At 48.1% G+C, this 24899-nt stretch overlaps 1 protein-coding gene across 5 annotated transcripts in view; it reads left to right on the plus strand.

The window, feature by feature from the left end:
- The window catches only part of Cracdl (CRACD like), a 125889-nt gene that overhangs the window by 81814 nt on the left and 19176 nt on the right, over positions 1–24899 (plus strand). For 3 of the 5 annotated variants that reach the window (XM_052745129.1, XM_052745130.1, XM_052745128.1), the window contains 6 exons: positions 423–502; positions 6681–6849; positions 12384–12519; positions 12873–13034; positions 15832–16041; positions 20383–22921. In XM_052745129.1, coding sequence (XP_052601089.1) covers positions 433–502; positions 6681–6849; positions 12384–12519; positions 12873–13034; positions 15832–16041; positions 20383–22921 — 3286 coding nt within the window. In that variant the 5' untranslated portion in view covers positions 423–432. Of the gene's footprint in view, positions 1–215; positions 331–422; positions 503–6680; positions 6850–12383; positions 12520–12872; positions 13035–15831; positions 16042–20382; positions 22922–24899 lie in introns of those variants that run through there. The other 2 variants (XM_052745131.1, XM_052745132.1) reach the window with 2 other exon arrangements.

Below are 24899 nucleotides of genomic sequence, written 5' to 3' on the forward strand. Positions count from 1 at the left end.
GCGTGTGCATGGATAACAAATATCTGTGTAAAGGTGTGTTAGAAAGAGACTGAAACATTCATTATGATTATACTTGGTTGTTGGATCATGGGTGATTTTTTTATTCTTCACATTTTTCAAACTTGCTAAAGGAAAAACAAACAGCAATTTCTTACAATTTGAGGGGAACTTTGAAAGTCTCTGACCTGCCATTGTGTTACGTTTTCTGTGAAACTGCTGACATCAGTAATTAGAAAGACGCTTCTGTGGTTGCTACCCACGTGGCTGTGGACATGGCCTGCACTGTCCTCCTCTCTGCCCTCGTCTCTGGCTTTTCAGCGTTATATGCAGGTGAGGTGACAGAAGCAGTCCCACCACCACGGCACTCACTGGTCACTCTGCTCAGCATGTTCCTCTAACAGGGACTTTCTGTCTGGTTTTAGTGAGCTGGACATGATTTCCACAAGGGTGATGGACATCAAGCTTCGGGAAGCTGCTGAAGGCCTCGGGGAGGACGGCACAGGTAAGGTCTGGGAAGAGGCTGTTGGTTTGGTTGGAGCTGGGCTTTGTGGCTTCCTGTGTGGAGACGTATGTTCAGTCCCCGCGGTGTGCTCAGACATCCCCAGCCTCGCACTCACTCCTTCACCATTTAACGCCATTTAGCAGCTTTGATCTTTGCTGCTCTGCCCAAGAGTTGGGCCTTTGAATGTCCTTTTCCTTTTCCTAGAGGTAAACATGGCCCTGTATTTGACTTGAAAGCAAAGGAGCAGGGGCTAACCCAGGAGCACCTGCACTTTGATGTCATGAGTTCAAGGCTAGGCAGAGTTACGTGTAGAGGCCAAGGCTAAATGGATTCATTTATCATCCAACACTTTCCAAAGGTAAGCATAGGAGGTTTTGTAAAGCACAGGATGAGCTGATCCTCCAGAGGAAATAATTACATCTAAAGAGCCTTTGACCCTTCTCTTACGACTCTAACAAGGCCTTTATCTTAGCTTCTGCTGAGCCAACTTCCAGGCCTGTGAGTCATCACTTCGGAACACATTCCGATCTAGTCATGGGATTGCTATTTATGTCTTGATACAGTTGTGAAATCAATATTAAAAGACACTGATCTCCCTTGGTGCACATTCTCCTGGATTTTCAGCCATTTTACTCACCTCATATTGTTAGCAAAGGTCTCCAACCTCTCTTGTTTAAAATTCAAAATCCCAGGAGTCAAGAAAAATAACTTCCAGTAACATTAAACCCGACGGCCGGCTGCTGCCTTTAGACACTCATCCCAGTGAACACTCTATTTCCTATGTGAAGAAGGATTGCTCAGTTTATATTAGGACCACTTTTCTGCTCATATTTCAGTAGGTACCAAGTAAGTCCAAATATGAGGTGAGGGTACTGCAAGATTAACCCTCAGTGGGGAAAATGGTCGTTCAAACTGTATTATATCATGGAACTGAATTATTGCTTTTTAAAATAAGAAAATATTATAGTAAGTATTTCATTTCCCCCCAAAGAGCTTCAGTAGATGCCAGTGTGGTCTACATAGGTCACCATAAGGAATCAATCTTAGAAAATGAGAGAATCTAGATACTCTATTTTTGTTTCAAATAATAGTGGACTTACTGTAATCAGAGCAACTTTTCCATCTTCAGTTTTGAAAATTCTAGATGAGAACATGAGTGGGAAGGAAAATGGTAACTCAGAAAGATGGGTGAGCACATTTTCCTTTAGTCTTTTACTCTGAAATTTTGAATCTCATTTTCTTGTGGGGTAAGATGTGAGGGGTGGGTAGAAGGCGAGATACAGGATCTGAGGAGACCGTCTAATAGAAGGCCTTCGCTTTGGTGAGCTGCAAAGGTAGAGTGGGTGTGAACCACAGATAAGTCAGCCCTCTGGTAAATTTGTAGCTTCCGTTGGATGACCCAGAGAACCTCGACCCTTGAACTTGGGTCAGCGGTACTTCTAGATCAGACAGGATGACCCAGGTACTGTGCAGAAGCAAACTGTTTTCTCAAAAGACTGCCCAACTGTCCTGCTTAGAGTAGGGCACTTGGGAGGTAAAAACTGGAACTTGAGGCGTGGAAGGTCATCCTCAGCTACATAGGAAGTTCAGGGCCAGCGTGGGATGCAGTAAGACCCTGTCCAAACAAACAAGCAAACAACAAACCAGGGAAGAGCTGGCTCAGCAGTTAGAACACTTGCTCTTGCAGAGGACCTGAGTTCAATCCCCAGCAGCCACATAGTGACTCAACCATCTGTAACTCCAGTTCTAGGAGATCTGATGCCTGCACATGGTATACTTACACACATGCAGGCAAAACATTCATAAAATAAGATAAAATAAAATTAATAACAGAGGAAAGAGAAGGGAGAGCAGGAAGGAAACGGAGAGAGAAAGGAAGCAAAAAGCATCATCGATCTGCGCCTCACTGATGATCCGAAACAGCTCAAAGTGTGCTACAGACATGCATTTAGACCCTAATCCTTCATAAGGAGGCTAAGAGAAAACATTTCTTACCCACAGTTAGACCAGAGTTCTTAGATTCAACACCTTAATTTGTAAAAGAAAAATTTATGAATGGAACCTCATCAAAATTTAAAACTTTTTCTCTGCAAAAACACTATTAAGAAAACAAAAATATAAGTCACACACCCTATATATAACACACACCCCTACACAGAAGTATTAACCAAAAGGCAGTGAAAACTTAAGGTTCACACAGGAACTGAAAGTGACTTTATTCGTGATTGCCAAAAGTCATGTGCCCAGTCAACCAATCAGTTTATCTATATAATGGAATACTACTGGGCAATAAAAAGGACAAACTACTGATATATAATAACAATGTAAATGAGTTTTTAAGGGAAAGACTGTATACTGAGACCCAATCTACACACTGTGACTTGACCTGAAACTCTAAATAAGAGCAGAGTGAACGGCTGCATGTCAAGGGTGGGAAGCATGAGGAGATGGTACAGACTGATGTTCTGCATCTGGATTGAGGAAGTAATTGTGCTGCTCTACAGATGCAAGAGTGATTTTTTTTTTACCATAATTTAAAATAATTTAAACGATACTGCAGTTTTTAAAAACAAGTGGATTTTTAAAAGTGAATATAATTAGTAAAACTTCAGTGTTCAGATCAAGAGCAGTTTACACCAGGTTAAGATCACAGGGAATCGTATCAAATGCAGAGTGGAATGATGAAAAGATGGGAAACGGCAAAGAAGACAAAGGCAGAGCTAAGCAATAACCTACAGCATGCAGTCACACAAGCTCAGAGAGGAGAGGATGCCCAAGAAGTTTCTAGGATTGTTTTTTTAAAAAACTAGCCTGGTCCACAGATTTAAGATGCCCAGTGAGGGCCTGGAGAGATGGTTTAGCCGTGAAGAGCATTTGCTGCTCTTGCCGAGGACCCAGTTCAGTTCCCAACAAGGCCACCTGAAACTCCAGCTTCAGGCCATCTGGCACCCTCTCCTGGCCGCTGAAGGCACTGCGTTTGTACAAACGCATACACCTAAATAAAAATAAATTAATCAAATAAATAAAAGAAACCCAGTGTCTGTCTCCTAGGAGGGATAATTAAAGGGCAGTAAAAATACGAAGGGGGAAGATGTAGAAAGCCAAAGCTCAAATTAGAAATCTTAAGTCCCGGGAAGTGGGGGGTTACCTTCACAGGAGGGAAAGGAAAAGTGATGGCTGATTTCTAACCATACAGGGGAGCCCGTGAAACTGTGACTCGTTAGAAAAAATAACTACCGACCTAGAAGGCCAAACCCGAGAAGGATGTACGTCAGAACCGAGGGGGAAACAGAGATGCTGTCAGAGACCTAAGATTGCCGCTGATAGACCCTTAAAAGTTGTGAAGTAGACATTGACAGCTAAAGAAAGATAAATAACCCCCCCCTGATATTGTTAGGATGAATTTATTTTAAAAATTAGTAGAGAGATGAAATATAAAAACAAAATGAAAATGGCAGTGTCCAAAGAGTCATCTTTAAAACAGAGAGGAAAATGCACTGCTCTCCGAGCATTATGGGAAGTGTATGGAAATGTCAATATGGTGAGCCGTAAGTAAGTCTCAACAGGTTGGGGGGGAACACAGTTCAGAGTGCATGATCTCACGACCGTGAAGTTAATAACAAAGAGAGAGGAGGTTGCCAAGTGCTTGGAAATGAAGACCTGCCTTTCTGCATAACTCGCAGATCTGAAAAGGTACGATCATGGAAATCAGAAAATACTTTAACCAAATAATGATGACAATGCAAACTTTTTTTTTTTTTTTTTTTTTTTTTTTTGGTTTTTCGAGACAGGGTTTCTCTGTGTAGCTTTGCGCCTTTCCTGGAACTCACTTGGTAGCCCAGGCTGGCCTCGAACTCACAGAGATCCGCCTGGCTCTGCCTCCCGAGTGCTGGGATTAAAGGCGTGTGCCACCACCGCCCGGCGACAATGCAAACTTTTATAATGCTTAGAACTTAGCAGATCTAGAGAGAACTAAAATGAAATGTATTTATTAGCAAAGCAGGGACGGTTTAAAAAATTGTAGGCTTTCATCAAAAGAACCTTTAAAAAATAAAATAGCAAGTCTGGGCCTGGGGGTGTTGCTCAGTGGTAGAGCTCTCACCCAGCATGTTGGAAAGACTTTTCACAAGTCATCAGTATAGTTGACCTAGGAAGAAAGAGGAGGTACAGATAATTAACCCTGGACATGAAAAAGGAGGCACTATTACAGATCCTGCCGCCGCCCAGCCTTTTTGCCAGTAAATTTGAAAATTTAAAACGTATAGAAATCCCTAGATATGAGAAGCAACAGAACAGACTGAAGAAGTAGGAAAGTGGATCAGTCCTGTAGCTGTTTGAGAAGTCGGGTCACTAATCTTAGGAGAGGAAGAAATAAAAACAAACGAGATGGCCGATGAACTCTTTAGGTCCTTGTGATTAAACTGATTTAGGTGTCTATATACATGCAGTGCCTGCAGAAGCCAGAAGAGGGCGCCAGGCCACCGGAAGCGGGAGCTACAGTTGTCATGAAAGGGCACAGCTGTTGCATTCTGCTCTTTGTAGCCATCTCCTACCTCCGCTGTTCATGTCCTAAGCACACCTGGGTGTCAAGACAAGGAGGCCGTTTATTTGTTCAGGTCTCCGGGGACACCTAATAGTTTGTTGACTATTGGAAGGCCAGGTGGTGTCCCTATCAAATGCAAAGACCTCCTGGGAGTCTTTCAACATAACCTCTGATGGAGAACCATCTGCATGCAAGATAAACATTTTGAGATGTAAAAGGAAGTTTCCACTGGAGATAAAAAACCTGCCATAGAACGCTGTCCCCCGAGGAGAGACGTTTGCTCCAGTCTTGCTGGCAGAATCTCAGGTGAAGGCGAGGTGAACTTCCAAGGGGGCTTTAACACAAAGACCATTAGGAACACCCTCCCTTATATTTCAAATTGATTCCATCTGTAAACTTATAAAGCAGTCTCAGACGGTTTCAGCAAACTTCTGCCGGGTCACACAGCATGCTTGTGCTCTCTGACTCTGTTTCCTCCTGCTGTCCCGTCTGACAAATACTCAGAAGGGAAGCAGTGAACGTGGCTGGGTTGCCCTGGTGACGTCATGGGCTCCTGGGTCTGATAGACCCCGTGGGAAAGAATGAAGTGACAGCCGAGGAGCTCGGCCTGGACACAACCTCTCCACTGTAGGGATAGCCACGGTTTGCTCATTTTTCTCACCCACCCCAACACGCAATTTTAAAAATAAAGTAAATCCTTAAAAAAATAACGTATATATTTTCTAAGAAAATAACTTAGGTTATCATACGCCTTTGCCTCATCTGGCACGTTATGTGTACGTTATGTATGAAATAGTATGCATATTCCAGAGACTTAAAGAACATGGTATCTGGTAAGAGGAAGGTCGCTTGGGTTTTGATTTATTGATCATGCTCCAGGGTTCTTGGTTCATATACTGATATCCTAAAGATGGAAAACAAGGGGGCTGGAGAGACTCAGAGCACTGGCCGCTCTTCCAGAGGACCCACATTCAAATCCCAGTGCCCCTATGGCTGCTCACAACCATGTGTAACTCCAGTCCTGGGGAATCTGATACCCTCATCACGTCTCTTTGGCTGGTGCAGGCATGTACGGCCAGACACACACCCAGGCAAAACATCTGTACACATACAATTTTAATGTTTTTTTTTTTTTGGTTTTTCGAGACAGGGTTTCTCTGTGTAGCTTTGCGCCTTTTCTGGGACTCACTTGGTAGCCCAGGCTGGCCTCGAACTCACAGAGATCCGCCTGGCTCTGCCTCCCGAGTGCTGGGATTAAAGGCGTGCGCCACCACCGCCGGGCTACAATTTTAATGTTTTAAAAGATAGAAACCAGCCGGGCGGTGGTGGCGCATGCCTTTAATCCCAGCACTCGGGAGGCAGAGGCAGGCGGATCTCTGTGAGTTCGAGGCCAGCCTGGTCTCCAAAGCGAGTTCCAGGAAAGGCGCAAAGCTACACAGAGAAACCCTGTCTCGAAAAACCAAAAAAAAAAAAGATAGAAACCAATATTTGTTTGGGAGGCGCAGACCTTAGGTCATGTGTTTCTCTCTGCGGTACGTTGAGTCCTTGATTTCTTGTTACCTGTGCCCATCACACGCCTGCACTCTGACACACATTCCTGCTAATCTTTTTTTTTTTTTCTTTTCATCTGTATAGGAAAGAAAAAATCCAAATTTAAAACGTTTAAGAAGTTGTTTGGGAAGAAGAAGAGAAAGGAATCGCCTTCATCCACGGGAAACAGCACCTGGAAGCAAAATCAGGCCAAGAGCGAGGTCATTCCCATCGAGTCGGGGCCGGTGGGCTATGACTCCGAAGATGAGCTGGAGTAAGTTGCTTTCACGTGCATCTGGCTTGTGAGCCTCAAGGAGGAGGGTACAGTGGGCACAGGAGATGTCCAGCACTCTTACTTCAGTGCCTTAATAACTGGTCAGGCTCCTGAGCCTCCTCCCATCCTGGGTGATCCCCTTAGGAGCGCTCCTCAGTATGTGGTGCATTTATTAACTTTTCGAGCACGGGGTGGAGGAAGGTGGGAGAAACCTGATTGTGTAGTTCTACCCGCTGGGTGCCATGAGTATTTAAAAGTTCACAGTAACTGGGGCTGGAGAGGTAGTTCAGTGGTTAAGAGCACGTGTTGCAGAGGACTGGGGTTTGGTTCTCAGCACCCACATTATGGCTCACAGCCATCCGTAACTCCAATTCTGAGGTACATGATGCCTCTAAGGGTGCTAGGCATGCACATGTGGTGCGTATGTGCAAATCACTCATATGTGTAAAATAAAATTTTAAAAATCTAAAAACCTGTAAGTTCACAGTGAGGCCTAGGGAGATGGTTCCATGTAGGCCTATAATTCCAGAGCTCCTATAGCCAGATGAGAGATAGAGACAGGGGACTCTCGAGAAACTCATGGGTGAGCTGGCCTAGGGGCAGTAGTGAACATCAACAGGCTGGAAGGCAGGGACTGCCACCTAAGGTTGCCTTGTGACATGCACCTGGACACTGGCATGTGTGCACCAACCTAACCGCCCCCCAACACACACACACAGATATGTTTGTTAAACGCACAGTAGCTGTATGAGACAATGCCATGAACCATCACAGAAATGAGCAAAATCAGCCATAAGCAATCTAGGCGCCTGCCCAGTATCACATGGCATAGAGGGCAGGATTGGGCTGCGGGGCCCTGGTTTAATGTAACCAAGAATGCTCAAGGACCTGGGACACAATACATCTCTCTGGACTTAAAGGCTGACTGATCGAATAAGGGCACATGCGCTAGACCAAGGCCAGCAGATGGAGAAGAAACGGTTTCTTGTTGTCTGGGCTTAATAAATGCAGACGCTCTGGGGATGGACACTCGGGTAGCTCTCGTGGGCAGAACTTTGATTTTCTAGCTTGTGCTTCATCACAGTGCAATTATGTTGCCTGCCCCCCCACCCCCCACCCCCCACCCCCACCCCCACCCCCGTTCCCCTACAGTCATATTCTGGACTGAGGAGGAGAGAAGGCAGCTTGTAACGTCTTTGAAACATTGACTCGCCTTTCAGGATAAAATGCCAGAAAGAATGGTAGTGCTCCAGAGACGGGGGCGGGGGCGGGGGGCGGGGCAGCCTGTTTCTCAAGGCGGAGAAATTGCACTGACCACTTGGTGGCACTAGATGACTGAAGATGGAAGATCAGAGTTTGCGTCCCCTCCCCCTCCTCCCAGAGCTAGCTAGAAGCAGAGTGGGCATGTGGGTACCTTGTAAGACTGTGCGCAATTGTGGGGGTGCGGGAGGGGCAGTCCTGGCTAGCCCCAGGAGAACTCTAAAGCCCACCCCCCACCTCCTGGTGTTCAGAAACAAACCTGGGAATGATCCACCCAGCCACAAACAGGAGCATGGCCAGAGGGCCAGGCTCTGGGGAAATGCTCCTTCTCGTAGGAACCCAGGGAAAGTGGGGACAGGAGGACCCTTGATATCTGCCTATGACCCGCACCTGGTGGGAACGTGATTGACATTCGTTAATAAGGAAGGGACGATGGTGGGGTGCTGGCGGAAAGATAGCTTGGCCATTAAGATTGCAGACTACTCACACAGAGCGCCCGAGTTGGGATCTCAGCAGGTGGCTCGCAGCTGCCTGACTCCAGCTCCTGAGATTCAACCCCTCTGGCCCTTATGGGAATCTGCCTGTACTTACAGACACTCGTACTCACATGCACACACACACACACCCACACCACATACATAATTAAGGATCAAATAAAAAGAAAAATTTAAAGGTGATTAGAGATGGATTACAGTGAGTTCCTGGAAGGAACAATGCCATTTTTCAAGGTCAGCACTAAAGAAGAGACCCTTCCTTTAGTCTCTGTGGGAATCTGCCACCAGCCTCTGCAGCAACTTCTACAAGGCCATAGGCAGTCCAGGTCCTGTGCTGGGGTGTCTTGGTGCTGGCTTCATGGGTGACAGCCCCCTCTGGATCCTTTTGCCTACAGAACGGCTGCTCTCTCTCTGCATCTGCTCCCAGTACACTTGAGCTACAGCCTGTGTCCTCCCAATTCTGTAGAAGCTCATGTTGATCAACCTGTGGGTCCCAACCCCTTGGGAGGGTCACCTATCAGATATCCTGCATATCAGCTATTTACATTATGATTCATTAGCAAAATTTACAGTTATGAAGTAGCAACAAAAATAGCTTCATGGTTGAGGGCAGGGGGTCCACCACAACATGAGGAGCTGTATTAAAGGGTCACAGCATTAGGAAGGTTGGGAACCACGGCTCTAGAGGCACACTGAGCTTGAGCTGCCCCTGGCGTATGAAGAGGCCCATACTTTCTGGGTATCTCTATTGATGTTGTAATTAAGCGCTAGATCCTGGGTGATCAGTGTCAACATTACAGCAACCTTCACCTGATGCTGTTAACATGCGGATGGTCCATTTCCTCAGTGCAAAACTGTGGGCGTCCCTAAGTCTTCACTCGCTTTACATTTTGCTAGCCGAGTTTCTTCTATGAAGAACTGTCCTGTATCAGGGGCTGGAGAGATGACTCAGCTGTTGAGTACTTGCTGCTCTTGCAGAGGATCTGGGTTTAGTGCCCAGTGCCTACATGGTGGCTCGCAACCATCTGTAACATCAGTTCCGGGAGATCTAATGTCCTTTTCTGACCCCCTCATGCACCAGGCGTTCATGTGCTGTACATATGTGTAGGCAAACCCTTATATACATGTAAATTAAATAAATTTGAAATAAAAAATAGCTTTCCTTTGTCAACTTCATGATAGCCTAAAACACAATCTATTCTGGGAAAACAGAATGATGCTTGTTTGCTCCACTTCCAGAATAGTACCTGATACCTTCACACCTTCTAATAGCAACCAAAATATTAGGTATCCCCCGCCCCCCCGCCACTAAAGGATCATTGTGAACACAGCTGGTTTTTAAAAATATTTATTTATTTTATTTTATTCAGACAGAATTTCATGTAACCCAGACTGGCCTCAAATGCTTTATGTAATCAAGGACAATCCTGAACTTTTGACGTTCCCTCCATCTTCAGAACGCTGGGATTATAGGTGTGTGCCACCACAACCATTTTTATGTGGTACTGCAGATTGGACCCAGGGCCTTGCGCTTGCTAGGCAAGCACTCTACCGACCGACCGAGCCACATATCAACTCCAAACACACCGATTTTGAATATATTGGATGTGCTTTGACCCACAGCAGTCTTTATTCATTGTCTCATGCTGAGCTATCAAGGGTCACTTCCGATTAGTTCCCCAGCCCTTTGGTCATGAGCCCAGCCATCTCGGAGAGGTCCCTTGCTTTCCTGTGCAGTGAGTGATTCCAGGCTAACACTGGATATTTCCTGGCTTGGATCGTTTTCACAAACCCCGTTTCCTTCCTTTTAATGTGAAGTTGTCTCAGAGATCACAGTGTGGCCGTGATTCCGTGGCCATGATTGCTAGTTGGCTATCGTCTCTTGTAGACCTCTCGTGGGTTGAAGTAGGAAATGGGTTTATTTTTAAGAGAATCCTGAGCAATTCACTCACTGGCACTTCCAATTCCAGGAAAGATGAAGTTTTTTACTTTTTTTTTCTTCGTATTCTGTTTCCTGTTAGACTGAAAACCTTGGACTTTTAACGAAATTACTGTTTTCCTTCTACACCATAGTAACTTCTCTTTCCCCTTTCCCAGAAGGATCCTCCTGCCTCTGCCTCCCCAGTGCTGGGATTACAAGCATGTGCCCTCATGTCTGCCAGAAAGTTAGGCTTCTTTTGTTTTTGTTTTTGTTTTTGTTTTTCCTAGTCTTAGCGACTTCCCTTTTTGATTGATTTTGTGTCTCGTTGTATAACACATTAAATAGTTCCAAAGACAAAATTGAAAACGTTGTTACCTTTGACCCTGTTTCCCCCGTCTAGTTCTGTCCTTCCCACTTAAAGAAACATACCACTCTCATGTATCTTCCAGGTACCATTTCTTTTTTATTTAAAAAATTCTTAGCAGGCATGTGCACATGCTCACCGCATATTTGCATATGTACCCACCCTCCACTCAACACAGCTGATGGTCCACACCCTATCCCGCGTGTTCTGTTTCCACTCAGTGTCCTCTGGTAAGCCCACGCCAGTTCCGAGTCCTCCTCCCCTCGGTCACCCGCCCAGCCCTCCATCACACACACCGTAGCGCCTTTGATTTGACACCTGCTGAAGGACACACATAATATTGCAATCATGAACGACCATGTGCCTGTGGCCTCTGGTGGGTTTTCCTCTTCCTGCTGCCTCTACTGCTAGTCACATCTGGACTGGAGGTATTTGGCCAGGAGTTACGGTTTCTAGGGGGTGGCCCCAGGCTGTTGACCGTAGGGAGTAAATCTAGGTGTGTCGCTGTTAGTGTGTGCTCTCTGGGCTGAGTCCTTCTGAGGGCCTGTGAAGATACACCATCTGGGCACTCTGGATTTCCACTTGCAAGCTTGCCACTACAGCCTAGAGAGGAAACACCTTTGAGCTGGGGTGCTCAATAGGGCACTACTAACAGTTGGATATGCAGTGGGATGGGCCACACCTCAGAGTCCCCAGTGCCCCATAGACGACAGGATGCCCAAGGAGGTCAGGGTGGGGCTGGTGTGCACAAGATGTCCCGTGCATGCAGAGGCAGCTTTCCTTCCTTAACCAGTGGTCTCAGTCATCTCCTTCCACCTATTATTTAGGAGGCTAGGGAAGTCTGACAGCTAATTCCCACATCCTCTGAGAGCGTTTTATGAGTGTCCTGTGATTTCAGTTCCAAATCACGTCCTTGGGCTTGGAGCCAGGCTGCCATGCTTCGGGTCACAAGCACAGTGGTCGGGTATACACACCATGCCAGATCATCAAACAGGGCCTATCTCTGCAGACTGGCAGTTCTTGTTTCAAATGGGCCATAGATGTGTGATCTGGACCATCTTGGAGAGATGCTGCTGTGCCAACAGCCTCCAGCTTATGGGGGGGGGGGGTACACATTAGCTTAGCCACAGTCCTTAACCTTACCCTCCCAGGACATCTGAGACAGATTCCCACAGAACCCAGGCAGCACCAGCCTTCCCTCCCTAAGGCTTGCTGTCTTGGACCTCACACCTCATCAAACTTTGTTTTTTTCCACTAATCAAAAAAAAAAAAAAAAAAAATCTCCTACAACCTTCAAATATCTTAGGGAAATGCCCTTCTGTAGAGTGTTCTGACTAGTGTTTGACAGGGACAGGGACAAATAGACAGCTGCTAACTATGCGTGACAGAGGGCTTCTGGGAGGACATGCCACTCATGCGCCCTCTTTCTCCAAGTCCCTAGGATCAGGGACAGATGGAGGTGGGCAAAAGCTCACAGTGACTCTTTTTATCCTAGGGAGTCCAGGGGCACTCTGGGCAACCGTGCCCTTTCACACGACAGTATTTTCTTTCCTGAATCGGGGCAGGACCCTGCTCGGCCTGTGCGGGTGTTTTCCCAAGAAAATGTGTGTGACCGGATCAAGGCCTTGCAGGTAAGGGTTGGCTTGGGCACTGTGGCTTGGGTGTCTGTCCAGGGTTAATTAATCCAGAAGTTCCGAAGAGATTTCAGCTTAGCTGTTTGATACAGTTGAAGGTAGAGTCACAGGGTCTTCACAGTTCTCCTCAGGCAGGCAAGTTAGTCACATGCGGATACCCTGTTGGTGAGTGCCTGATCGATAAGGACATCAGTGAGGGAACTGGGGACAGGCAATTATTCAGGCCGGTGCTCTGCGTCATGCAAGGGTGCTGACGTTATTTCCTGAATGAATGAATCAGAGCAGGGTGTTATTGTTGTTGGGTGTTATTGATGAAAATGCTAAGAATGACTGCCGTTCCTTCAACCTAGTTAAAGATACAATGTAATGTGAAGATGGGGCCGCCGCCTCCAGGAGGCATTCCTACCAAGAGGGCAGAGGAGACTGGTATGAGCTCTGAGGATGACGGACTGCCCCGGAGCCCCCCAGAGATGTCCCTGCTGCATGATGTGGGTCCAAGCCCAACTATAAAGGCAAGTGCAATATGTGCGCCCCCAAACGTTTCCATCCCACCTGCCACTAAGCATTGCTAAAATTCTGGAGGCCCCCCGTGTCTCCCTACAAGATCTCCGTGAATAAGGGAGACTGCGCACTATCATGTCGTGTGGTTGTGTGGTCACTCTGATGCCATCTGCTCTGTGCCTTGTCTTGTCTGAGCAGATGCCCAGATCCAGAATGCCATTGAAAAGGGAACTAGCTACTTCTGCTTCTCCCTGCTGTCACGACATTGGCCAGAGGACAAAGTGAACAACAGTAAACACTTAATAGCATTCAGCTCTAAGTCCCAGTCACAACGGAAGAAACCCTGTTGGTTTGGGCAAGTCACATGGGGCCCTCTGGGAAACAAGGCAACCCATGAAGTTTGACCAGCAGGGCCTGACCGTAGTCACTGGAGAAGTAATCCTAAATACTGCCCTCCCCATCGACTCCATCTCATGAATAAACACCCCGGCACGCTCATGATGCCATTTTGGTTTGTGGTAAGAACATTAGCATCCATATAATGTATTCATATATAAATGATAAAAACAGATGGCCATTTTCTCCATAGTAATAAGCATTCTTGCTGAGGGCAGACAGAATTGAAATGATCCAAATTATGTTGACCTATGAAAAACAAAGAACAGACTTTGTGTTTGAGAGCTGTGCAGCACACCTGCCTTGGGCGTACTTGGATCACATCGCCCCTGGCCTGGCCAGGGCATTGCTTACAATGGAACTATAGAGTTACCACTTCTGGATTGCTTGGAATTGTATTCAGTAACCTCCCAACTTCGGTAACTCTCGGCTTCGGAGATATTCTCTCTCCCCGGCATGCACACTAGCTGTGGTTTGTTTTTTTGTTTTTTTGTTTTTTTGTTTTTTTGTTTTTTTTTTTTTGGTATTTGTGAGCTCCCAGAATATTACTAATGAAAAGTCAAGACTGGGATGTGGCGGATTTTAAGTCAGCTCTAGGGTTGGGAACTCCCATGGAGCTGCCCAGAGAATTACTCCCAGAATTTGGCTTCAGGGTAAGCATATCCCTGCTCACAGTAAGAGCTGGGTCTAGGGGCAGAAGGCTACCCACACCTGCTCTCCAAGTTCAGGAAGGGCTAGATGAAGAGAAGGTTGTCTGTCCTGTCGCCTTACTCTGTGGAGTTAAAACTGCACCTGTTAGCGCCTTAAAACACCCCCAAGTACAATTCTGTTATCCCTTTTCCAGATTAGATATGGTTGTGTGTGCCAGGCTCTGTGGTGAGGAGATTCCTGTTGGGAGCAACCTGCTGCTGACTCTCTTTGACTTCCTGTACCCCTTGAGCCTCTGACTTTCACAGCAGCTGGTTTTGTCTGGATTGGCTGGATCAGGCAGGAGGAGCAGCTTCATTCATTGAAGATGGAACTCAGCTCCAAACCCGATGGCCACTGCAGTGCACAGATTTTAATTAGCCAAATGGGGGTCACTTGTGCTGGGCGAGCACTTACCTAATGTTTTATTCCTCTGGTTATCACTTTATATTTTAAAATGAATTCTGAGGGTTTTACCAGTTATTTGATAGTCTATCTAGTCTACTATCATCATAGGAAACCAAAATTTGGGAATGGTGGCGTGCAGCTTTAATCCCAGCACCCGAGAGACAGATGCAGACAGATCTATGTAAATTCAAGGCCATCCTGGTCTATATATTGAGTTCCAGGACAGCCAGGGCTGCATCGAGAGACCTTATCTCAACAACCAAACAGAAAATATATACGCAACACTAATATTTAGTCCAGTGCTCCAATAGAAAGGTTCAGATTTTTGTTTTGTTTTTTGTTTGTTTATCTGTGTTTGCTTGCTTGTTTAAAGGTGGCAGGGGTCTTCTCAAGTCCAGCACATCCCAGATTCTCTGTGTCTTGCTCCTCATCAGGGCTGCGTGTGCTATAAAGTCCATGCTTTGCCTTGAAACACACTTTTGCATTCCCAAGGGGCTTGCTGTATTGAGTGGGGCAGGGCTTGCTGTATTGAGTGAGGCGGGGCTTGCTGTATTGAGTGGGGCGGGACTTGTTGATTCAGTGGGGTGGGGCTTGCTGTATTCAGTGGGGCGGGGCTTGCTGTATTCAGTGGGCGGGGCTTGTTGATTCAGTGGGCGGGGCTTACTTATTCAGTGGGATGGAACATACTGATTCAGTAGCGCAAGGCACTCTGATGTTTCAATGGGCGGGTGTCTTAGGGTGTTTCTCTTTCTTCCACATGGCTGCCAGAAGCCCTTTCCCCCATGGCAACGCATTTGCTGTTGCTGACTGTCAGTTCCTCCCCGCTGAGGTGTAAACTAGTAACACATCTGTAGCTCACCATATGGTAGCTGGAAGCCAGCTCCTGGGAGGCTCTAGAGACCCTTTAGAATGAACAAAGGAAGCACCAGGAAAAGGGCTGAGCAGGGGCGTCAGCGCTTTCCTGTGAGATCTCACTGCTGGGCCACAGTCCCGACTGGATGAAATCAGCAGGTCCCTCCACCCTTGGAGACACTGGGCTACTCTGTTTTGTTGGTGAAAGCGGCAGTGAAAAGTCTTCCTGTTAAAGAACCCTGTTCACATGGCCTGAGGATTGGCCCCCACCCTTTGAACTCCCAGCCACTTGCTCTAAAGGGGTATTCTAAAACATTCTCTGTCAAGAGCCAATTGGAAATATTCTCTCCCAGGTACAGTCCAAAGACAGCACGGAAGTGCACTCAAGAGGGGTTAGTAGGACAGCAGTCTCCACCCTTTGTCCCTAAATTAATGCTTGGTGTGTTTGTTCCTTGTACTGTGAAGATCTTAGTGTCCTCATCGCGGCCACAGTCTCCTGACCACGCGAGTGATGCCACCGTCTCCTCCCGGACCTTGGATGGCAGCCTGGCACCTGTGGCTGACTTCAGCCACCCTCCAGAAATCTCCTCTTGCCTGGATAACTCTGCAGCTAAACACAAGCTCCTGGTTAAGCCCCGCAACCAGAGATCAAGTAAAATGAGGCGCCTGTCTTCGGTAATTGGCCTTCCTCCTCTGTGTAGGGGTGGGATGGGCAGGCATGACAGCCCCACCCACTGCCTAGCCGCATAGGCATCTGAGCACCTCCGTGGTGGATAAAACCACACTGTAGACGCTAGTCCTGCCCGTCTTTTGCACCTTGAATCGGGCATCTCTCTCTTGTATAAACAGCCTACCCAGACCTTAATACTTGCGTGCATTTGTTCATGCTACAAAGACCAAGAATCCACTGTGTCAAACAGACACTCCATTCCTTCACTCCTCTTATCCCGACAGGGCTTAGATGCCTCCGCTCTGGAGGGCAGGGGGCAGGGCAGGCATGGCGAAGAAGAATCACTTCTCACACTGAAAAGGACTTGTAGAGTAACATCTCCCCTGCCCTTTCCTCAAAACACAGTTGCGGGTGTTGAAGATTTCACGACAAGCTAGGCACATGGACTGGAGACAAGCAGCAGGCCCCACCTGGGTGTCAGGGACTTCCTGAAGAGAGTGACTTTTCTGTTTGGCCTGTGGGAGGGGCTTTGTAAACACAGGCTGACAGGGTTGACTTCTCGGGAATCAGTACCGGAGGCACCTGGATCCATTCACTGTGTCCAATGAGTATATAGAGCCACATGCTCTGGGAACTTGATGAACTCCAGGAACTCCAGACCTGCCTGAACTCATGTAGAATGGCACTAAGTAGCAACCCTTCTTGCTGTCCCCACCCCCACCCCCCAACATTGCTGAAACTCTCTTGAGTTTTGAACTTGCCTTCCTCCTGGAATACCATTTGGTAAAATAACTATAACAAAAATCTGATGTAAGTCAGCCTGGGAAAACAAGGAAACCCAGCTGGTCCTTAATTTAAACTCCTTATTTCTTTCCCCCTGCCCTGCTTGGTAGAGAGCAGGCATGACTCTCTCAAGTTCTCAGAGGTATCTACACTTTCCTACCGGTCCCCACTGCCCCTTCGTTCACTTCAGGAGCTGTGCTAACTAGCAGCGTCTGCCCATCAGTATCCACAGCCACTTTGCTCTGGGTCCTAAAGCTCCTCTTCCCACAGAGGCCTTCCCCCTGCCCCAGATCTGGCTTTTAGGTGCTCTCTTACTCCAGTGATGGAAGGGGCCACATACTGCCCCATGAGCTGCCAATCAGCCAAGGACACTTCTGTAGAGACCTCATGATTCTTTAGGCTCTGCTCGACAGGGAAGCCTACTTTCCCCTCATCTGATCCCCCCATAGCATGTGGGACTGCGTTCTCTATCTCACCTAAGCCCCAACACACTGGCATCCTCAGAGTTCCCACAGCAATCCCTTCTGATCCATGCTGCTCTCCTCGCTGGGGTAATTACAGCTGTGTCACCAGGGCCTGAATTCTCCACTCCATGGCATTAAGGCTCTGAATCTTTTATAAGCTCTAGAGCGAAAGAGGGGGGGGGGCTAGATAGATGGCTCAGTAGTTGTCATGCAAGTGTAAGGACCAGAGTTCGGATCCCCAGAACCCAAGCAACTGTTGTGTGTACATGGCAGTCCCCCTGTAATTCTAGCCCAGAGCAAGCTGGCGTATGAAACTAACCATATCAGTGAGCTCTGGATTTGATTGAGAGACCCTGCCTCAATAAATGAGGTGGAAGATGGATTGAGGATGATTCCAGACATCACGTACATAGGCACCTATATACATATGCATCTATATAACATACCCACATATGTACAAACATACATATACACACACGGACACTCTACACACATACAAATACACACAAAAATGCAAAAAGACAAAAGAAGGAAAAAAATAGTGTTGTTATTAAACGGAGAAAACCCCTCTATTTTGCACAGTGAAACCTTGGCTATCAAGGCTGATATTTATTTCAAAGCTGAAACATGTTTGGCTGGGCCCCTCGGCCCCCACCTCAGGAGAAGTTGGAAGGGATAGCTGCCAGTTATTACCTCAGCGTTTTGTCCTGCCACCCATGCTAAGAGAACCATGCTTTTGGTATAATTCTACTTGTAGTTGGAGCAGAATGCCTGTAAAGGTTTACACCTTACACCACTCGGTCCTCAGGCCCAGCCAGGCAGTGCTGGGGAGAGGGAATGTTGTCAACTCCATTTTAATAGGAGCGCTGAGACTGGATGACTAGTTCTGGTCTGGTGGCTGGAAGAGCTGCCAAATGCATGACCCAGAGCTCAGACAGAGACCGTGCTGCCCGTGGTTTGGAGGGTCCTCTGCCCAGGGACTGCTGCACACTGCACCATGGAACTTGCTTCCTGGCGTGATGACACGGGTATGCCGCTAGCCTCAACTGACTCTTCGTCTTGGTACAGGCTGAGCATTTCTGTTTCCTCAGGATGTTTCCAGAGTACCAAACCACTGTGAAGCCCCAAAGGAGGAAATGCCCAGGAGGTTGCCTAGATGGAGTAGGCACAGTGCACCCTGGCAGTGATGGGGAGACTGAGTTCCTCCCTAATGCAGCTAGCCAGAGGTCCTGGGCTTTGTGGGAGCTGCTTTTCCACCGTTTGGGCTCTACTCAGCATCCAATTCCCTCCTCTGGATGGTACACCCCATGCCAGCCTTCATCCCGCTGTGTCCCCCACTCCCATAGTCACCTCCGTAGCTGCCAGTAGCTCAGCTGGAAGGTGCTCTAGCCAGACTGGATCCCCAGCTGTCTGCTGAATTGGCCTGGGTTCTGTGATGGATGGTTTCCAATCATGACCCATGTCCTACTGAGCCCTCCATATCAATAATTTCCAATAGAAAATGGCAAAAGACCAGTGACATGACCAAGTCAAGAACCTGCAGCTTTTGGCCAGACTTCTTGTGTAGATTTCTTCCTTCAACTTCTTTTGAAATCCAAAAGAAGAGAATTGTGCATTTTGGCAGAAATGAGCTTAGGTATGGTCACAGACATCCCAGACTTCTTGTGATCTTTAGCAAGCAGATGCCAGCTGGAAATGTTAAAAATAGCAGTTGGGGGTGTAGCTTGGGGTTAGAGCACTTGCCTCACTGCACAAGGCCCTGGATTTGATCCCCAGCATCACAGAGATAAAAATACAGTATCAGCAACAAGAACCAACTCTTACGTACCCAAGGTCACATCTCCTACCTTAGAAAACAAGACAGAGCACTGTTTAATGCAACAGCCGGAATGATTCCCAAGGTTTGATGTCCTGAACGTTTTGCAATAATCGACCCTTAACCTTTGAATCATGTTCACATATTGCTTTTGCATGACCTGTGTCTGCCTCGATTTTCATTTTCTTCCTGAGAGGAGGAATTGAGTGTGTGACAGCCAAGAGGAAGCCAGGCCAGCATCTAAATTCCAGAGGCCTTTCCAAAGGAAAAAATGCCACAAGGCTGTGTAGGATTCCAGGTGCGTTAGAGAGCCAGGAAAGGAAGCACCGTCAGCTCAGGCAGGTTATCTGCAGGAAATAAAGACTGAGGGAGTCTGGCTGGTAGAATGTTCTGGAGGTTCAGAGCGGGAGGCAGCGTCTGGCACAGTGGAAGGGTCCCGGCTTGGCATGAATGGAAAACCACAGAACTTACAACTGAAATTTTTGGCTTTTATCCCGTGGTTTACAATTCACTGTGTTTGACATGATACAAATATAACTTTTTAAGAAAACTACCTGTTTTTTTCAATGAGGGCACAACCCTGGAGAGCAATGCTGTGTGACGACTTGGTATCGCAGCCCATGACCAGATAGAGAGAGACTGCCTGTTGACCTGGGATTCCTATTAACAGCTAGTTAGTTCAGTCTTGACCAAAGTTTCCATGCCTTCGGTCTCCAGGCTCTCCAAGTACAAAAAACAATGGCAATCCACTCCTCACTCACATAAGTCTAGAGTGAAACAGAATTAACAAAGAACACAAAGCAGGACAGATCGTCACTCTATCTTGGTCCTCGGCCCTCTGTTCGGCTCTAGGCAGGCAGGCACCCATTTGTTTTGAGCTCCTTTTTTTTTTTTTTTTATTTTTTAGAAAGAATCTCACTGTGTAGATCTAGCTGGTCTAGAACTCAGTATATAGACCAGGCTAGCTGACCTCAAGCTCATAGAGATCTGCCTGTCTCTGCCTCCCGAGTGCTGTGATTAAAGGTGGGTGATAGCATATCTGGATGCATGAGTTGCCTTTACGTTGAGGGCCTGGCTACCATGGATCTGCTGAGTGTATGAACCAAGGTTCCATGTGAACTCATAAGGCAGCTGAAGAGATCTGTGTGTGTGGACATCTCTACTCCAGCATCAGCCTTTGAGAGCTACCGTGTTTCCTAACCCACGTTTAGTCCTAGAGGAAGCAGGGACAGACTCTAACATTTGCTGCAGTGTGGTTGTCTCTCATCTCTGTTTTCTCCTAGAGGGCACAGTCTGAATCCCTGAGTGATCTGTCATGGACCCTGGAGGAGGAAGAATATGAAGGGAAACGATTACTCCGAGTCAATACAGAAGACCATCCCAGTGCTGGGCAGCGGGATTTGATGCTGGGCAGAAGGCCTGAGTTTGGACCCTTGCTGCTCCCTGGAGGGGCCTGTGCCAGACGTGCTCGCCTACAGCACAGCATGGCAGTCAGTGCCAGCATGGAGGAGGGCGGTTCTCCTGGAGATGAACCCTCAAGCCAGCGGGCTACGCCAGAGGTCACCGAGCCCATGGCAGTCTCAGTTCCATGCCCAGGAACCCCATCTCTGCCAGAAGGTTCTCCGTACCATATTCCCCACGGTGAAATCCAGAAGGAACAGCTGTCCTCTGGAGGCCTGAGTCCTCTAGTAGAGAGCGTATCTGAGGAGATTGTTTGTGGTTCTGGAGATGTGGAAACTCCATTATCTGATGTCCCTGAGGGAGGCATGGCACCTTCCAAGGAGGACTCTGCAGCACCTCCTGAGGGAGACGCAGCATTTCCCAAAGGGGACACAGCACTTCCTGAAGGGGAGACTCATCCTTCCAAAGAGGATGTGATACCTCCTGAGGGAGATACAACACTCCCCAAGGGGGTCATGGCACCTCCTGAGAGAGACATGTCACCTCCAGAGGGAGACATGTTGCCTTCCAAGGGGGATATGACACCTCCCAAGAGGATCATGGCACCTCCAGAGACAGACATGTCACCTTCCAAGGGGGATGTGACACCTCCCAAGAGGATCATGGCACCTCCAGAGACAGACATGTTACCTTCCAAGGGAGATGTGGCACCTCCCAGGAGGATCATGGCACCTCCAGAGATAGACATGTCACCTTCCAAGGGAGACATCGCACCTCCAGAGAGAGACATGTCACCTTCCAAGGGAGATGTGGCACCTCCCAAGAGGATCATGGTACCTCCAGAGAGAGACATGTCACCTTCCAAGGGAGATGTGGCACCTCCCAAGAGGATCATGGTACCTCCAGAGAGAGACATGTCACCTTCCAAGGGAGATGTGGCACCTCCCAAGAGGATCATGGCACCTCCAGACACAGACATGTCACCTTCCAAGGGAGACATCGCATCTCCAGAGAGAGACATGTCACCTTCCAAGGGAGATGTGGCACCTCCCAAGAGGATCATGGCACCTCCAGACACAGACATGTCACCTTCCAAGGGAGACATCGCACCTCCAGAGACAGACATGTCACCTTCCATGGAAGATGTGGCACCTCCCAAGAGGATCATGGCACCTCCAGACACAGACATGTCACCTTCCAAGGGAGACATGGCACCCCCCAAAGAGATCATGGAACCTACCAATAGGGACAGGGACACAATACTTCCAAAGGGAGAGGCACCAACTCTTGAGACTGTCACTGACACCATCTTGGAGACACCCTCAGATACAGAGGGACAGGACCAAAGTGTCCAGAAGGAGGAGGAGCTGACCCTGGTGGTACCCAGGCCTGAGGGAGCAGGGACAGAGTCCTCCACAGCCCCTTCCCCGAGCCCACCAGTACCCAAGAGCTGCCTGAAGCACAAGGCGTTGGCCTCCGGTGGGTCCCCCGGAGAGTCTCCTCTGAAAGACCCCAGCCCTGGAGTCCAGGACAGAGCAGTTGTGCCCCCGGCCCGGTCCAGGCCTGCGCAGGCTGCGACATCAGGGGGTCCAGAGAAGGCAGCCCTGGGGAAGAAGAGCGAGCGGAGTACTGAGCCACCGCGCAGCGTTAAGAGGTTCTCCGTGACCTCAAGCAGAGCGCGTGCCCGGGCCAGCAGCTCTCGCCTTCCGGAACATTCCGGCCATGCGCCTGCAGGGGGCCGTGCACCTTTACTACGGAGTGGCCTTGCCTGGAGGAGTGAGGCAGCTCTTGATGACCTGCAGGTGCTGCCAGAGCCCCAGGACAGGAAGACTATGGGTGGTGACCCTCAAGTCTCAGGGGACATGGGGGCCGGCCAGGCAGGACCAAGCAGGAGCCTCCAGGACAGGAAGACTATGGGTGGTGACCCTCAAGTCTCAGGGGACACGGGGGCCGGCCAGGCAGGACCAGGCAGGAGCCTCCAGGATGCTGATCCTTGTGTAAAGGAGCCAGCCCCTGGAGAGGACCAGAGCCCCTTCCCAGTCAAGCTACGGTCCACCTCGCTCTCGCTCAAGTACAGAGACGGCTCTGCCCAGGAGGCGAAAGCCATCAAGAGGTACAGCGCGGAAGTCAGGTTGGAGAGAGGAGGTCTGACTCCGCTCCCCAAGGATGAACAGAGCCATGCCGGGGCTGCCCCTGCACTGCGAAGTTCCAGGTCCCCCAATGGGCAAGGGAAAGGGAAGTCCAGGTCTCCTGAGCAGCCCAGTACCAAGCCACCCCTGCCCAGGAAGCCTCTCCTGCCGAGCCTCACCCTGCCCTACCCACCTGCAGGCCTGGATGCCAGCCCCGGGGAATCTGAGAGACTCATACCGGTCATCCTGCCTCCCGAGCCCAGGAAGGAGAAGTCGCCCCGCCAGGGAGCTGGTAAGAGCCTTCCAAGGTCGTTGTTGGGAATAGATGGGTCCCAGGGAAAACAGTGTTTGCGGGAATGTGTACCTGGGATGCTTACGAAACCGGTACAAACAGGCGCGGACCTTAGTACAAAGAGAAATTGGAAGAAAAATCAAATTTTCTTAGAACCGCTGACGTGTTTGAGAGTTAGGAAGCCGAGGCTGTCACTCATGCCTACACAGACCTGGGGTTCAATCACCAGCACCAGAGCAGCGGGGCTAGTGTGATGGCTCAGTGATTAAGAGCTTGCCTCTGTAGCTAGAGTTTTCCTGCCTGACCCACAGTCAGGACAAATCTCTCTCACCCGCCAGTCCCACAGCCGCTCAAACCCGACCAAGTAAACACAGAGACTTATATTGGTTACAAACTGTATGTCCGTGGCAGGCTTCTTGCTAACTGTTCTTATAGCTTAAATTAATCCATTTCCATTAATCTATACCTTGCCACATGGCTTGTGGCTTACCGGCATCTTCACATGCTGTTTGTCATCGTGGCGGCTGGCAGTGTCTCTCTGACTCAGCCTTCCACTTCCCCGTTTTTTCTCCTCCTTGTCCCGCCTATACTTCCTGCCTGGCCACTGACCAATCAGTGATTTATTTATTGACCAATCAGCAACACATTTGACATACAGACCATCCCACAGCATGCCTCTCTGGAAGAGAACTGGGGTTTGGTTCCCAGAACCCATGCCTGGTGGCTCACAGCTGACTGCCTGTAACTTCAGCTTCATGGGTTCTGACACCCTCTTCTGACTTCTGCAGGCACCTGGACTCACACATGCACATGCTGTAAACACCATACACATAAATAAAAATAAACATTTTAAAGGGATCGGGACTATAATGAAGATAGGCAGTCCAATACCAGAATGTTGTGTGATGCAGAAAAATCATATATATAGACATAGTAAGGAAATCTAAAAACTGATTTTGCAGAATATCCCCAGGCTCTAAATGGGTGATGCAAATGCTCCTCCTACGTTGGGTCTCAGCAAGCCGACAACGTGGGTGCTAATTTTGATGCAGGTTTTCCCTGGTCCTAATCTCCTTCTGGCTTGTGAGAGTTCTTCTGACCTTATCCCCTAACGAAAAACTTCTTCCCCTACCCTAATCAGGCCTCTGCAGCACGCCTCACGTGGAAATCATGCTGTGCATGATTGGAGTCATAAGAGCGTCAGCTGTTGCTTCCTGTCCCCTAAGGGAGATGATGTTAGGTTTGGGACACTATTTAATAACCTTTAAAGGAAATTGTCTTTAAGATGAACAGAGACAAAATAGATGATTTGTATCCCTCTTTGATTTATTTATGATGTTCCAGATCAAAAGAAATCTGTTGGAAGTATCTGCAACCCAATTATAGAAGCCACCCATTGCAGACTTACGATATAATGGAAAATAAAACTATACAACTAGTGGGTCCTCTGTGTGTGTGTGTGTGTGTGTGTGTGTGTATACATACTTATGCATTTCACAGAGAGACTGGGGACCTTAGCAACAGTTTTTCCATGGCAAATTTTATTTTAAAATGTTCCCTCTATTTTTAAGAAGCTCCTATAAGTCTGGGAGTCCATTTAAGTACCGTTCTGTGGGACAGAGAGGAAGCCAAGCTTGGTGTCTCTCTTGAGAAATCCAGAACCCTGAAAAAGCAGATGCAGACACAGGAAAAAATGCTCTCAAGGAAACATCATCAACACAGGCTCAAAGATAAACTGATGTTTCCTGTGTCCACGTAAGAAGTTAGTAAAGCATTAGGTATGTAAGTCACTTTGAGTTCCTAAGGGATGCTGGAAGATCCCAGAACCTTGGGGGGGAGGGTAGCTTTCTTGGTCCCTGAGCCTATTGGCTCAGTCATGAATTTGTGATGATTTCCTTGCCACTGTATCAATGGAGAGTTTGAGGGGAGGGTCAAGTCCTAGGTGATGATCTGCTCTGCACATTTTCAGTGTGTTATT

This window comes from Peromyscus californicus, unplaced genomic scaffold (assembly GCF_007827085.1).
Source record: "Peromyscus californicus insignis strain IS unplaced genomic scaffold, ASM782708v3 Scaffold_19__1_contigs__length_69161282, whole genome shotgun sequence".
Lineage (NCBI taxonomy): Eukaryota > Metazoa > Chordata > Mammalia > Rodentia > Cricetidae > Peromyscus > Peromyscus californicus.